The sequence below is a fragment of the Ruditapes philippinarum genome, unplaced genomic scaffold, assembly GCF_026571515.1.
Source record: "Ruditapes philippinarum isolate M1 unplaced genomic scaffold, ASM2657151v2 ctg1608_1_1_1_1, whole genome shotgun sequence".
NCBI classification, from domain to species: domain Eukaryota; kingdom Metazoa; phylum Mollusca; class Bivalvia; order Venerida; family Veneridae; genus Ruditapes; species Ruditapes philippinarum.
In genome coordinates, this window is record NW_026851953.1 from 97,581 (window position 1) to 112,809 (window position 15,229).

Here is a 15,229-nt window from a genome sequence, read left to right on the forward strand (position 1 = left end):
GATCAAGACGGGTGTACAGCTGGTAATGAAGACGACAAGGTAGGTGTTTGTATGACTGCAAGCATATACAAAGATGAATTATTTTCCAAAGTTAAACAAGCGGTAGGGTTTCATTTTCAAATGTATGCGTAAAGCAAGCAACGTTAATGTTTACAAACATTTGTTGCATTAAACATTAACTTACCTTGATAGTATTATACAATTGGTGTATGATGATTAGGTGAATATACAAGTTTATTGACCTGGCTAATGAAATAGCCATCAAAACCAATTGTATTTTCATAAATGTTTACACTTGTCAAATAAAAATGTTTTAAGGTGATTTAGTTGTCTATTGATATATTGCAATTTAAAATTAACCCAAGAAGATTTTCTATTATTATTATAAAACATTCATGATAACCAAAAGTTACCAAGCCCCCACCAGGGAAGTGTAAAGGGATTAAAGCGGAGTGTTTAAATGCCATTGGCATTTGTCCCTTTACTGTTATGTCAAGACAGTCGCATTGTTTTGGCACAACATCATCTGACCTTTCCTGCCTCTCAGGGTCTTTGCATTGAATATAAAAATACAGAAGTTGGGATAACAACTGACTTTGGTAAAAGTACTTAGCAAAAGAAGATAAATGAGCGTTAGCATTTCAAAGTGTCTATATTGGATTAGTAACTCAAGAATGAAACAGATCTAAGGCATTCTATACTGACCTACTGCAGGTAAATGACAGAAAATAGCTTAACCTTTCTTTGGGTGAGATTTTGTTCAAATTACCTCCGGTGTATGATTATTCGATTGCACATTTTTTCTATTCAATGCTATAGTTAGAAATGTATTAGTTAGAAATGTATTGTAATGTTTAATCTTAAATTTAATTGATATAGTTAACAGGAGCAAGAGCAAAGTGTTACCAGGACAATGTTGACTTCTATAAGAATAGAATAAAGTCAAGACCACTGCCAGGTGATGTACTGAATAATATTTCTTGTTTTGCTTTAACCCTGTCTTCGCACTCTTAAGATCAAATGAGCTTCTTTTGGTGACATCATGCATGCTCATTATTTCATTAAGTCGACATAAAATTAGTAATTTTATTCAAAAGATTGCCTTTTATACCAGTAATGGCGGGAGAACAATAATTAAGAATGAAAAATATGTATGATCCACTAAAAACTACTATAAATTATAAAGAGCCTGCCCCACATTTGTTGTAATCAATACATTCTGAACGATATTTAAAGAAATTCCCGTTGATCACATTGATTTATTTTCATTATTATAATAAAATTTAATATTTAACACATTTATGGCAAAATGTCAAGCTGTTTTGTTACCTATTCAGTGATCATTTACACTTGAATGGGCATGATACCACTTCTTTAAAGGACTTCATAATGTGTTTTGTTAAGTTTTTGTAGAGTAGAGAAATAAGAAGAGGAATAAGTAAAGGATATTGCATGAGTGTTAGTTTAATACCGAATTTATTAAACGAGTTGAATAAAATTATATCATGCGAGCCTCTGGCGGCGTATTAATATTTTATTCAACGAGTTCAATAAATTTAGTATAACGCTTACCAAAAATAAAGAACGTTGGAAGTAAATTAGATCCATTTTCTCATTATCGCGCCTACAGTATAACGCCAACATTTAACGCGTCTAAACGCTATGTTTATATAACGAAAATGACGTCACGTTAAAATATATGCACGGCCTTGCAATACCATTTTTACGGAGTCGTAAAAACTGCACGGGTGTGTGATAAATCCCTACCTTATCCAGACTCACGGAGTGTACAATTTATATTATGTTGCATTTTTTTGCGTTATACATTATGCAATTGTTTAGTATAATCCTAAATATGTAACTTTACATCCGATAAGTTTGCTCAAAATAATATTTTATCTGTTAAAGTACAGTTAGCACATTTGTAAGCTAAAATGATCATAAAACCATAAAAAAACTTAGTGTTTTGCTATTGGTAAATAAAAATACATTGAGATATATATCATTGATTTGGTAATTTATCTTAGTTAATGTTTGTGTCCTTTAATTGTCAGCATCACATTTATAAAAACACTTGTGATATTAATGTTAATGTGTACGAGAGATGTATTAAGACAAATATTAGGTCAGAAAATTGAATTTTTGCTTGGCTCTGTTCTGATATTCATTGCTTAAAATGGGTTCTTTATTTATAAATCTTCCCTTAAAATTATGCAATTGCATACAAAGAGAACACATTTTAGTACTTTTTCTACACATTTGCTTAAAAAATATTAAATACACGTTACTTTGAAAGTAACATCTATATAGTGTGTGGTGCAAGCATATTTCATTTAACATTTACCCGTCGAGACAAGTGATCACTATGGCCAGGGATCCTGATCTGGAGATGAATTTGGTGTGTTTTTAAACCTTGATAGATATTAATAATTGATATCACTTATATTGTATGTTTTTATACTAGTATTTGAATTGTAAAATGCTGTTTTTATTTGCTATTGAAGGACATATGATTGAAGACATGTTGAAGTGGAAAGGGAATTATGAAATGCTTGAAAAGAACCAAAACTACATTCAATGGTACATTAGTTTAAATATTCTGTTTTATTAAACTTGATTGTGAAGAACGTTTGTAGCATGCATGAACCATTTATAATCAGTCTCTTTGAACGAAGCAATACTTTTGTTATATGAGGACTAGTTATTACTCCAACAAGGCTTGAACACATTATTCTTGGGATGAAAGCAGACCTCTAATTAATGGCCCCGAATATTTTGTTTATTCTTTATTTTGCTCAGCTGTTGAAACCACTGATAGTTTTTTTCTTTAGATTTATATTCTGCTCCCACCAGATCAAACGTTATGACATTTTTTCAATGAAACTTTTTTCAGACAGGAAAATCTTGTTTTATAATTTAGATAAAAATGTCAAAAATGGGTGCATACATAAATATCTCATACTAAGTAACAACATCTACATACGAGAAGACTTCACAATTAAGACCATGCTAACTAGGACTCGTTTGTAATCTTAATAGAGCACGTTTTTCTGTATTTTGCATGCATTGACTATTTTCAGGGGTTTGTTAATATTCACTCAGATAACATGTATATTGAAACAAAACTATGTTGTTTTTTAAAATTTGCTTTCTTTCCACATTGTAAAGGCTATTTCCTGTACCAGATAATAACAGCATTAACACTAATGCCCAGCAGCTGTTTGAACATGAAGCAAAGGTAAGTAGTATAAGGTATATATTTATGAAATGATATTTTGTAATTACATGTAAATGACCAAGCCTTGCACAATAATAAAATACAACTCGCTGTAATGATAAGATTAATATATACACATGGAAATAAGTTAAGCACACACCGGAAACTGAAAATTGGTTGTGATTTAAAGCACTGTCATGAGATGACGACTTAATTGAGCTAAGAAATAGTAATTCGATAAATAGCGATCATAATAATTTAGTTATCATAAACCGGTATATTTTCAGAGTTCAGTTTATTATTAACCAAATTATTGAGGCATAATCATATGGCACGTGGCGGTTACACACGTTGTTAAAAAATAGGCTACATAATGTTATTTTACGTTACGTAATCGTCAACATTTACCAAAAATATCCGCCAATAAATGCTTTGTAAACGCTCCAACACCATACTTATAAACACTTACATTTTTGGTAAAAAAAAACAACAACACATTTGCTTATGTTCCAATAATTTGGTTGAGAATAAGCTAATCTCATAAATCTACTGGTTTATTATTACAAAATTGGTATTGCTACTTATCACATTACAAGTTCAATCAAATCGTCTTCTAATGACAGTGCTTTCAATCACAACCAATTTTAAATGTCCGGGGTTTGCTTAACTTCGATTTTTATGGAAACTGAGTGTATCATATTTGTCTTCCACCTGTGATGAAGACAGTAGGAATACTTGGACGGTATAGGGGTTTGAACCAAGCTTCTACTTTCCTCATTTCCTGAAATTGCAACTTACTACTGTGGTTTTGATGTAGCGCCAAAATCGGAATGTGGGGCTGAGGATTTCCACTAAGTGCCGACTATGCCATAAGCACAATTGAGCCGTTCATTACGACAGTTATATTCACTTAATGTTATATTCTAGACACAATATATGCCGTTGATTATTTTCTAAGTTATTCTCAAATGTGGAATAAACCGTGAGGCACACTTGTCTTAAAACCATAATATGATATTAAATATGCTTGATTATAACAGCTTATAAGAGAAGATGATGGGGCACAAAGGCGAGTTTTGAAGGCCTTTATGATGATGCTGGACTTCTATGGGATGAAGTTAAAAGACAGTAAGCATGGACTTGTGACAAGAGCAGATATAGGCTGGCAAGATAGATATGACCATCTTAACAGGTAACCTGAATTGCAACTGATAAATTATTGAATATTGAAATAACAATCTGATTTGATAACTTGTGTATAGATCACTCGCTTTTCTTACCTAGACTATATGAAGAATATCAGGCTATAAAATATTATAAAAATATTTATGAACATAGCAATTGGTTAATTTACACACATCTTTGTTCAAATCACCAAATGAGTATATCCAATAAAAACTTCTCTAACGGTTTTGAGACGATTTTTACCACAATTGCTCAGGCCATAACAGTACCAATGATTTGACTGAATTAAACCTTTCGGATTGGGTGGACATTTTTTTATTAATCACTGAATTTGACTGAAAATAATTAGGAAACTTCATTGCCAACAGTAAATATTAGTACCATATCATTTTGCAAGAGTATTTATCAGCAACATCAGACTAAATTAATTTCTGCTTAACCTTTTCATAGACGTAGTAAGTATAAGAAAGTGTTGAGCAAGTTATATATAAAAAACATGTTATTAACCTCTTGCAGTTATGCCATTTGATACTTTTTCATCCATTATCTGCAAAACCACAGCAATGCTTTTCAAGGAATTTTGTGCATTCATGAGAGGATTTGCAGTTCAAATTTTCAAGTGCCCTCAGTCTGTCTTGTTTACTTTCTTTCTGAGAAATCAAAAAATAGATATAAACTATAATACAATTTATTTTGAATTTATGATTATATGGATTTTTAAGATTTTTTAATATTATATCAGTTTATTTTGATTCGTAGTTATTGTGTAAATTTTTCTTTTTATTGAAAGACGTTATCTTTGTTCAATCTGATTAACAAATCGTCGAAGTGTAAGACGTTTTCTAAAGCTGAATTATTTATTCACAGGTCTCGCCACAATCTATCACGCATAACACGTATTTTGAAGTCATTGGGCGAACTTGGTTATGAACGCTATCAAGCTCGTTGGGTTGAATTTATTATTGATGAAGCAAAGATTAAAGGGCTTTTGCCAAATCTTAATGGTCCATGCCTAATGCATTGGGTTATAACAGTGAAAGATGACAGGGAACGAGAAATGTTGTATAGAAAGGCAGTCGGTTCAGATATAGATGAAAATGAGGCACAGTCTGTTTGGAAATCTGAAGGTGAAAGAAACGAGAATGGTGGTGATTTAAAAGCTGAAAGAACTAATCTTTCGATTGAAACTAATTTATCTAGTAAGGTAAATCATGGCAAAGCTGTAACTGAAAAGAAAGATGATCTGCAGCGTAAAATGTGCGAAAGCAAAGCAACTTATTCGCACATTGACACATCTGTTGATTCCACGACAAGCAGTCTATCATCAAAACTACAAATTGTAAAACCATTGCTTGGTGCTAAACCAAGTATGGAAAGGCCAAACAAACAACAAGTAACAGACGACTATGAAAAAGGATCAGATGAAGTATCTTTAAATTATAAAGTAATTTTCATTATTATTGTAATGTGAACTTCTTTTGTATTTGTTATTAACATGGTCTTCGTACTGAACATCTTCCTTCATTTCTAGCTGATGATTATGAAATCTAGGTGAGTTACTCTTTGTAAAGACTTTTTCAAGGAAAAACTTTGAGATAACATACAAAGTTTGTAATGTTTATATTTACGTGTAAATAGTTATCACGACCTTACACCCTGTAAGTTGAACTTACTGTTATACAGTTCCTGTCAGATTTACAGGGTTTTGTAATATATCACATCATTTATATATTTTTTTAGAATATTATTGTTTCGTTCACCAGGAGACATACCAATATCATAATCAAGAAAGAGAAGCAAGTGATAACTTGAAATTTTACCAAAATAAAAAACTTTCGAGACCAAATCCTGGTATGCTTTATATATAATAATACTGTTCATGTGATAATTGTAACTACTACATTATCTTTGCATATCTGTTGCAAAATTGCGAATAGTTTAATCAATAGAAAGAATTTTGGTGTAATATAAATTTATAATAAAGGTTATTGACAGGAAATATTGCAGTTTATTTGTTGTTTTCTTTTAAGCTATGACAATTGATTAGTTAGAAATTCATTTAATTCATGTTTTATTTTTGCTGTAGGTTACACCATAGAGACTATGTTACATTGCAAAGGGGACCATCTGTTCTTCGAAATGTATCCTGGCTTTATTCACTGGTAAGTGTCTTTGTAAATGTGTTAATTATTAAAGTTTCATGCCTTCAGAACAGGCAAAACATTATATAAAGAAAATAAAACCTGAGAAAAATGTTCTAAGATCTTAAGAGGGATTTAGATCATGGTTTACATGTTATGTGCGATTAGTGACTGACTTTGCAAAATTTATCACCATATTTTTAATGCGTGACTAACGCAGTCATGCCTATTTTTGACATACTTTGATCTCTTTTTTATAATCTACGTGATTGTAAATGCTGTTTGCAATGTGTTTCTTTGCTCACTTAACAATATTTTACTTTGGAATATTTTACTTTGACATTTTTACAATTTTCATGAAAATAAGCATGAGGTAAGCTGCTTTTTAAAAAAGACACTTTATAATATTAAAACCGTAAGAGGATACTTTTGAATTTGAATCGTTTCTCCTTTACTTAAAATGCATTTATTTTCTTATTATATGTAACACCAAGAAAAGAGTTAAATATGTAACGTACATGTACACATTTTTATAATGTTTACATTTGCCAACCTTCTTTATTATACCTTAGTTTTAACTTCTATGATAAAATCACATTAACCGGGAAATGCATGTTATTTATCCGAAATATTTTCAGCCGTTTAGACACATGAATGAGCGAAATTCTCTTTCAGACTATGTGTTTGCAGTGACATTCTGAATGTCATTTCAGGCAAATAACTCTTTGGAACTTTCAACCAAATTTTAATGATAATCTTCTTCAAATACAAATTGAAGTTACGTCACTTTACTGAATGTGCACACCTCCCCCAAAACAAAACAAAAGAAAAAACACAAACAAATACAAACTTATAATGCAATTTTGACAGCCGCACAACTTTTGAAAATATAAACTCACAAGTAATTAACAATAATTTCCTTTTCTAAATTATGTCCCCATTATTCGGTAAATTTTTAAAAGCAGTGTTTAAGACATTTTCTTATAAGAAACATATACACGCTCCGTGTACTGATTTGTATTACTGGGCAAAGGAAAACTTTTAAAAGGAACGTTCATTGATGATATCCAAGCACCAGTGCTACACAAGAAAATCCAGTCTGATATGCGAGACTGATAGTGTCAGCCTCCAAATGTCACACCCTTGATTTTGCCCAAGGTTTAACAGTTTGTCCTCAAGAGAACTATAGCAATGTCTAATTTGCTGTCATGATATTTAACATCATTTTAAACAAGATTGTGAACTTTTAGCGATTCAAGCTTCTGTGCTGACGCTGTGTCTGTATCCAATGTTTGTTCCAGTCTAATGATGTCTCAAGAGTAGAAAATGAACTTTAGAAATAAAATCTTTAATTCTCAGAAACTCATTGCCCTCTGTTTAGATACATGTGTATTTACCATTTAGTATAGCCTTGTAGTCCTCAAAAGAAATTGTATAGATTTCATTCAATACTGCAATCCTGGAGCATAGATATTTGGCATAATAAATCACGTTGTGGTACTATACAAAAGTTACATAAAACCTGCGCCTAGGAACATTCGGTACCACACTAGGGGTCACTAAATATATATAGATCTGTAGTAGGACAAACATTTATTAATAAGTATCTATATGTGAAACTACAGTGTCCAAAGCTTAATTATATATGCTGGCAGTTTAAAAAAGGCTTAGATGACCATAGCTTAGATATTTGACATTATGATCTTTATGTTGATCAATTATAGGTTGTTTCCAATTCCTTCCTCTGTTGGTGTAAACGAAGAGGTACAGGTGTTACACAATCATGAAGCTAAGGTAATGATATCTGTAGGAGAAGTATATAATACCTATTTATTCTCATAACAGAAAAAATAAAAGAAAAGTGTATGTCATTAACCCTTACCACATTGAATATATTAAATTATCTTGTTCTTCTTTTAATCTTGGCAAAACCATTCACCACTTTTAGGACAAAAATCAAAATATGCTCTGATTGAATAAAAAACAGAACAGACCATGATCAGAAGACATTGATGTGCTTTTTGATCTGGATCTGTATTGGTTGTATGGATAGAATCTACTTTTCACAGCAAGCTGAGTAAAAATGACAATACATTGGAAACAGATGATGCATTTGAATATGGCTCTTTTTGATTAACATGATTATGTTTTATGGTATACTATATAATAATTTGTCTGAATTTTTTTCTCTCATTATACCTCCACAAACAAAGTTTAGAGGGGGGGGGGGTATACAGGGGTCAGCTTGTCGGTTGGTCCTTTGGTTGGACTACATCATGGTTTCCAGACAATAACTAGAGTTAGGAATGAGATATTGTAATCAAACTTGGTGTATAGCAACCTTATTTGAAGATCCCGGTTGGTATTGCATTTGGACCCCGTGGAGTCCAGGTCAAGGTCTTCCTTCCTAAAAATAGAAAAATGGTTTCCGGACAATAACTCGAGTTAGGAATGAGATATTGTAATCAAACTTGGTGTATAGTAACCTTATGTAAAGATCCTAGTTGGTATTGAATTTGGAACCCCAGAGGTGAAGGTCAAGGTCATGGTTACTAAAAATAGAGAGCAATGGTTTCAGGACAATGACTAAAGGTAGGAATGAGATATTGTAATCAAACTTGGTGTATAGCAAGCTAAAAAAATAGTACATATGAAGACCCAGGTTGGCAATGCTTTTGATTAAAATAATTCTTTGTTCAGTTGATACTTCATTTACAGTAGTTCAAACTTTTCTCCAGACCATTTATTTTTCAAAAAGTCAAAGTTGCTGGTGGGGGTATTAATCACCTTCAGTGATAGGTCTAGTTATTTGTTTGCATAATTGAAAATACAGTGCCATCCTTAAATATAACAGCTTTTTATGTTTTTTTTTCCCAAACAGGCAATACGTGAGGATAGTGTACTTAGCTCTAGAGTTTATGATGCATTTGATGTTCTGTTAGATTTTTATGGAATGGAGCTATATAATGATATCAAAGGGAAATTCAAGCGGAAGAAGCGAACTTATAAAGAAAGATATGATTATTTGCAAAGGTAAGACATATAGATGATATAAACTTCACAATATACTTTACAATTTACTTTTCTATTACATACAAAGGTTTTGCAGTGTATTTTACAATTATTTTGCAAAGGTAAACTCTATTGCTAGTTAATGATTTGCATTTTGTGCAAAAGTAAGCTGTATTGCTTTACATTTACCTGCAAAGGTAGGTTGTTGTACCTGACAATTCCTTTACAATTTTTTGCAAAGGTTAGCTGAATAACAATATACTGTACAATTATTTGCATTACAATGTACATGTTTATGCTCCCCAAAGGGAGAGCATATAGTCGCCGCCTTATCCCTCTGTTCCTCTGGATGTCTGTCTGCACTACCGAATAGGGTTAGAGTGCCATCTAACTGTAAACAGGTTAAAAGAGAACTAGAAGAGAGTTCATTCCATAACAATAGAGTAAGGGGCCAATCGCCCCCTATTAAACAAAAGAAAATAACAATAGAAATGGTCCTTTATCCCAATAAGGTGGCATGTCCATCCGTCCCTTTTTCTTGTCCAGGACATAACTCTGAAACTACAAATGCTATCAACAAGAAACTTTGTAAGTAGATATATCTCATTGGGTAGATGTGCAGTGCAAATGAGCTGTAACTCTGCCTTGCCTAATTTTGGAGTTATTGTCCATTTGTACACTTTGAACTCTGTCCAGGGCATAACTCTTAAGCTATAACAGATATCAACAAAAAACTAAAATTGTAGGTAGATAGATCTCATTGAGTATGTGCAGTGCAAATGAACCGTAACTCTGCCTTGCCTTGTTTTGGAGTTATTGCCCTTTGTCTATTTTTCACACTTTGAAATTTGTACGGGATATAACTCTGAAACTGTAAGTGATATCAACATGAAACTTAGAAGATAGATAGATTTGATCTCAATGAGTAGATGTTCAGTGCAAAAGAAACATTACTCTGCCTTGCCTTATTTTGAAGTTATTGCACTTTGTTTATTTTTACCCTATGAAATTTGTGTGAGATATAATTCTGATACCATAAAAGGTATCAACAAGAAGCTTTATACATGTTGTAGATAGATAGATCTCATTGAGTAGATGTGCAGTGAAAATAAACCGTTACTCTGCCTTGCCTTGTTTTTGGAGTTATTGCCCTTTGTCTATTTTTCACACTTTGAAATTTGTACGGGATATAACTCTGAAACTGTAAGTGATATCAACATGAAACTTAGAAGATAGATAGATTTGATCTCAATGAGTAGATGTGCAGTGCAAAAGAAACATTACTTTGCCTTGCCTTATTTTGAAGTTATTGCACTTTGTTTATTATGCTCCCCGCAAAATTTCGGGGGAGCATATAGTCGTCGGGTTGTCCGTACGTACGTACGTACCGAATTCGTGTCCGGCCCATAACTTTATTATTTGAAGTTGGATTTTAAAATTATTTCACAGAAATGATCACCATATTGAGACGACGTGTCGCGCGAACATGTGGGTCGCTTCCTTGAAGGTCAAGGTCACAGCATGACCTTGCAGCAAAATCGTGTCCGGCCCATAACTTCGCTATTTGAAGTTGGATTTAAAAAGTATTTCACAGAAATGATCATCATATTAAGATGACGTGTCATGCACAACATTTAAGTCGCTACCTTGAAGGTCAAGGTCACAGCATGACCTTGCAGCAAAATCGTGTCCGGCCCATAACTTCCTTATTTGAAGTCAGATTTTTAAACTATTTCACAGAAATGATCAGCATATTAAAATGGCGTGTCGTGCGCAATATTTGGCTCGCTACCTTGAAGGTCAAGGTCACAGCATGACCTTGCAGCAAAATTGTGTCCGGCACATAACTTCATTATTTGAAGTCGGATTTAAAACTATTTCACAGAAATGATCACCACAATGAGACATTGTGTCGCGCGCAACATTTGGGTCGCTACCTTGAAGGTCAAGGTCACGGTATGACCTTGCAGCAAAATCGTGTCCGGCCCATAACTTTGTTACTGGAAGTCGGATTTAACAAAAATTTCACAGAGATGATCACCATATTGAATCGACGTGTCTCATGCAACATTTGGGTCACTACCTTGAAGGTCAAGATCACAGCATGACCTTGCAGCAAAATAATGTCAGGCGCATAACTTTGTTATTTGAAGTCGGATTTTACAACTATTTCACAAAAATGATCACCATGTTGAGACAATGTGTCGTGCACAATATTTGGGTTGTTTTTACACTTTGAACTTTGTCTGTGACATAACTCTGACACAACAAGAGGTATACCTTCCTGTGTCCAAAACCTATTCGGGGAGCATCACCCGGTTCAACCATCTCTTGTTATGAAACTGTATGCAAGGGTAAGCTGAATTGAAATGTACAAATTTTCATATTTTACTTTAGTTTTCAAAAAATAAAAACAAAAATCAGAAAATTACATCATACTTTTTCGTATTACCATCTATTGTGGCATCATTCTTATATGATCAGACCAAATAATGTACAGGTATTTTCATATTGGCCTTTTTTGCAGTTATCCTTTAGAAAGTTATCGAAGAATCACACGAGTCCTTGTATCCATAGGTGAACTAGGTTTGGAAAGATTTCAGGTACCTTGGATTGAGTTTCTCATTAAAGAAGGCATAGAGAATGAACTTTTCCCAACTCTTGATGGACAAAGCATTATGCACTGGATCGCTTCTATAAAAGACGAAGAGGAGAGACAAGAAATGTTTAGAAAGTATCAGAAATTAGCAGGACACAGGCCTACTGTAACTTGGAATGTTGATGAACATAGGCCCAATGATTACGATACAAACTTGAGGTCTCATGGCAATGCTACCAGATACTACATAGAAGCTGAAGGTGGTTTTCATTAGTAGTTTGTTTTTTAAGAAAAAGTCGAGCTTTTATGATTGCTGTGTCATCATTGTCGTTGTATTGCAAAAACTTTAAAAGTTACCAACATGAAACTTGGAAAACTTGTTTATCTTGACAAGGTGCAATTGTTAGACAAGGGGCATGATTCTGTAAGCTATATTTTGAGTAATGCCTCTTTTCCACTTGTCAAAACTGGTTATTTTAAAAGATGAGTGTTAACAAAAATGATACATCATTATCGTAAAAGAAGTGTACCAGCTTATCAAATAAAAAGGAAGACATTTTCAACCCAGTGTCAGAACTGATAAAAATGGAGTTTTAGTACTGGATGTTAACACTTTTTTAGCTCACCTAAGCACAACGTGCTCATGGTGAGCTGTTATGATCCTCCTCATGCGTCGGCGTGCATTGTCAGCAATTTCTTTAAACAACATCTCCTCTAACACCAATGACTGCACAGTAACACAAATGGTTCCGGTCTGTTGCATAAGTAGGTCAAGGGGCTAGAAAAGGAGTTTAAAAATGCAAACTTAAAAAATCTTCTTGTTTGAAGGTTCAAGGCTTAGAGCTTAGGTATTTGGTATATAATATCATTTTTAGGTCCTCTACCAAAGTTGTTCAAATAATAGCCCTGGGGTCAAAATTGGCCTCGCCCCAGGGGTCATAGGTTTTATATATTGTATATAGTAAAAACTTAAAAAACCTTCTCCTTTAAAGTGACAAAGACTAGAGGTTAGATATTTGGCGTGAAGCATTGTGTAGTGGAACTCTACCAAAATTGTTCAAATTATAGCCATAGGGTCAAAATTGGCCCCGTCCCAGGGTCATAAGTGTAAAATAAGTCATTTATGACAATTTATTATATAACTATTGCACTGAACAAAAAGGTTGTACGTTTTTGTCATTTTATTGCTGGAATAGAAATATGATTACATTTGAATGTAAAGGTTTTGCGTTTACACTTGTTTTAATGTTGTTTTTTTTTCCGTTTTTTCCTCAGACAAGTGTCAATAATTTATGTTGTATATGGCTGTGACATTGTTTAAAGCTTTCAGACAAACAGAATTTTTCATATTTTATTTTCAATATGTTGTATTTGCAAATTTTTGCTGTAGTTGAATGTGTTGATATAGAATAACTGCTAGTATTTGTTAAATCGTAGTTAAAAAGCTTTGTCTGATGGAGAACACTGCAGATTTGTGATACCTGCTATTTGTGTAGACCAAAATATTACCAGCCTAATGCAATAGGGTTATTATTAAAACATATAGATGTTAACTTATATTTGACCGAATTTTACTAGAATTGGATCAGCTGGATTGCTAAATACGTGTGATACATGCTTGCAAAATCTTTGATATACTCCCCAAACTGCTTGTATTTAAACTTTATTGTATTTAACAATATTTTAATGACATTACGCTTTGAAATAAATTGATTTTTCTTCACAATGGGCGTTGTAAAATATGTATGTACAAATTCATAATATACGCAACATATCATTATGCATTTAAAACATCATTAATATATTCTACTTGTACAAATTTCCATTGTTTATTAAGACTTGTTTTTAAATTTTTTGAATGCCGGAAGTGTTAGCTTAAATAAATATTTTTAAAGGATTATTGTTTTATTATTAGTTTAATGATAATAATCATATAAAATTACTTGAAGAACAATGAAGAAAAATGATTTCTTTAAACATTTAAAAAAAGTAAAGCATGGTTTGATAAATTGTACGTTTAATATGGAATAAATTCTTGAAGTTATCAGATAAACATGAAAGAAAAAGTGATATTATTTGGCACATTAGGGTAAAACCGTATATATTATTATGAAATAAGCTGTATTTAATATTTAAGCTTGCATGTTTGTTTCATATGCATGCAAAAGTATTACTTAATGTCATAATTGCTTTGTAAGGTATATTTTGCATGTTAAGTATAAATGAAGCTGTTAAGTACTAAAAGTGTCCGTATACGCCGCTGTTTAGTATTAAAAGTTTCCGTATACGCCGCTGTTTAGTACTATAAGTGTCCGTATACGCCGTTGTTTAGTACTAAAAGTGTCCGTATACGCCGCTGTTTAGTACTATAAGTGTCCGTATACGCCGCTGTTTAGTACTAAAAGTGACCGTATACGCCGCTGTTTAGTACTATAAGTGTCCGTATACGCCGCTGTTTAGTACTATAAGTGTCCGTATACGCCCACCACATAATATAAATTGTAATCATGTCGCACATAAATATACAATGTACCAGATTAATAATCACTCAGTCTAAAGTCACAGAGATTTAGATATCAAGGTCAATAGTACTAAACAGCTTCAATCAAGTGATTTTGTTACCAATTTACTGTTTTTATAATTCACGATTTTACCTAAAATCATTACGATGGATGCGTTCACATTATCATAAAATACAAACTTACAGAATTTGTGATTATTAGCACGTATAATATGTAATAATTTACTTTTATTCATTAAAGAATCTTTGTCTCTACTGTAGATTTATATGTTTTAAAAGAAATATGTCAAAAGTTTTAAGAAAAATACAAAATTTATTTGATATGCAGTTTAAATAAAACTGGCGAATTCATTTACATGTATGTCTGTCGATTTAAATGTTGTTTTTATTTATTAAAATTATCATATTTTTATAGGCCTAAGTCTTTTGTTTGGTAAGAAAGTTAAGCATTTTTCATATTTCAACATACCATTCTTTAATTAGTATTGTTTTACTGTTATAATTTATCCTATAAAGTTAAAAGAAATAAACATTTTTTGTTAGTTTATTCACTG

General features: G+C 32.4%; 1 protein-coding gene across 1 annotated transcript; it reads left to right on the forward strand.

Moving 5' to 3' along the window:
* Positions 1 to 857: 857 nt before the first annotated feature.
* On the forward strand, positions 858 to 15,229 carry LOC132744021 (opioid growth factor receptor-like protein 1). The gene is made up of 10 exons (XM_060732633.1): positions 858 to 958; positions 2,505 to 2,580; positions 3,169 to 3,238; positions 4,258 to 4,409; positions 5,270 to 5,846; positions 6,166 to 6,253; positions 6,489 to 6,564; positions 8,268 to 8,337; positions 9,425 to 9,576; positions 12,083 to 15,229. The coding sequence occupies exons 2-10, from the start codon at positions 2,510 to 2,512 to the stop codon at positions 12,426 to 12,428; spliced, it is 1,602 nt and encodes a 533-aa protein (XP_060588616.1). The 5' UTR covers positions 858 to 958; positions 2,505 to 2,509; the 3' UTR covers positions 12,429 to 15,229.

What these genes read in the sequence shown, in the direction of transcription:
- LOC132744021 (XM_060732633.1), top strand. Translation starts at nt 2,510, where the DNA reads ATGATTGAAGACATGTTGAAGTGGAAAGGGAATTATGAAATGCTTGAA. An exon ending in AAGTATCTTTAAATTATAAA is followed by an intron (nt 5,847 to 6,165) that starts GTAATTTTCATT and finishes TTCGTTCACCAG; the next exon opens with GAGACATACCAATATCATAA. An exon ending in ACTTTCGAGACCAAATCCTG is followed by an intron (nt 6,254 to 6,488) that starts GTATGCTTTATA and finishes TTTTTGCTGTAG; the next exon opens with GTTACACCATAGAGACTATG.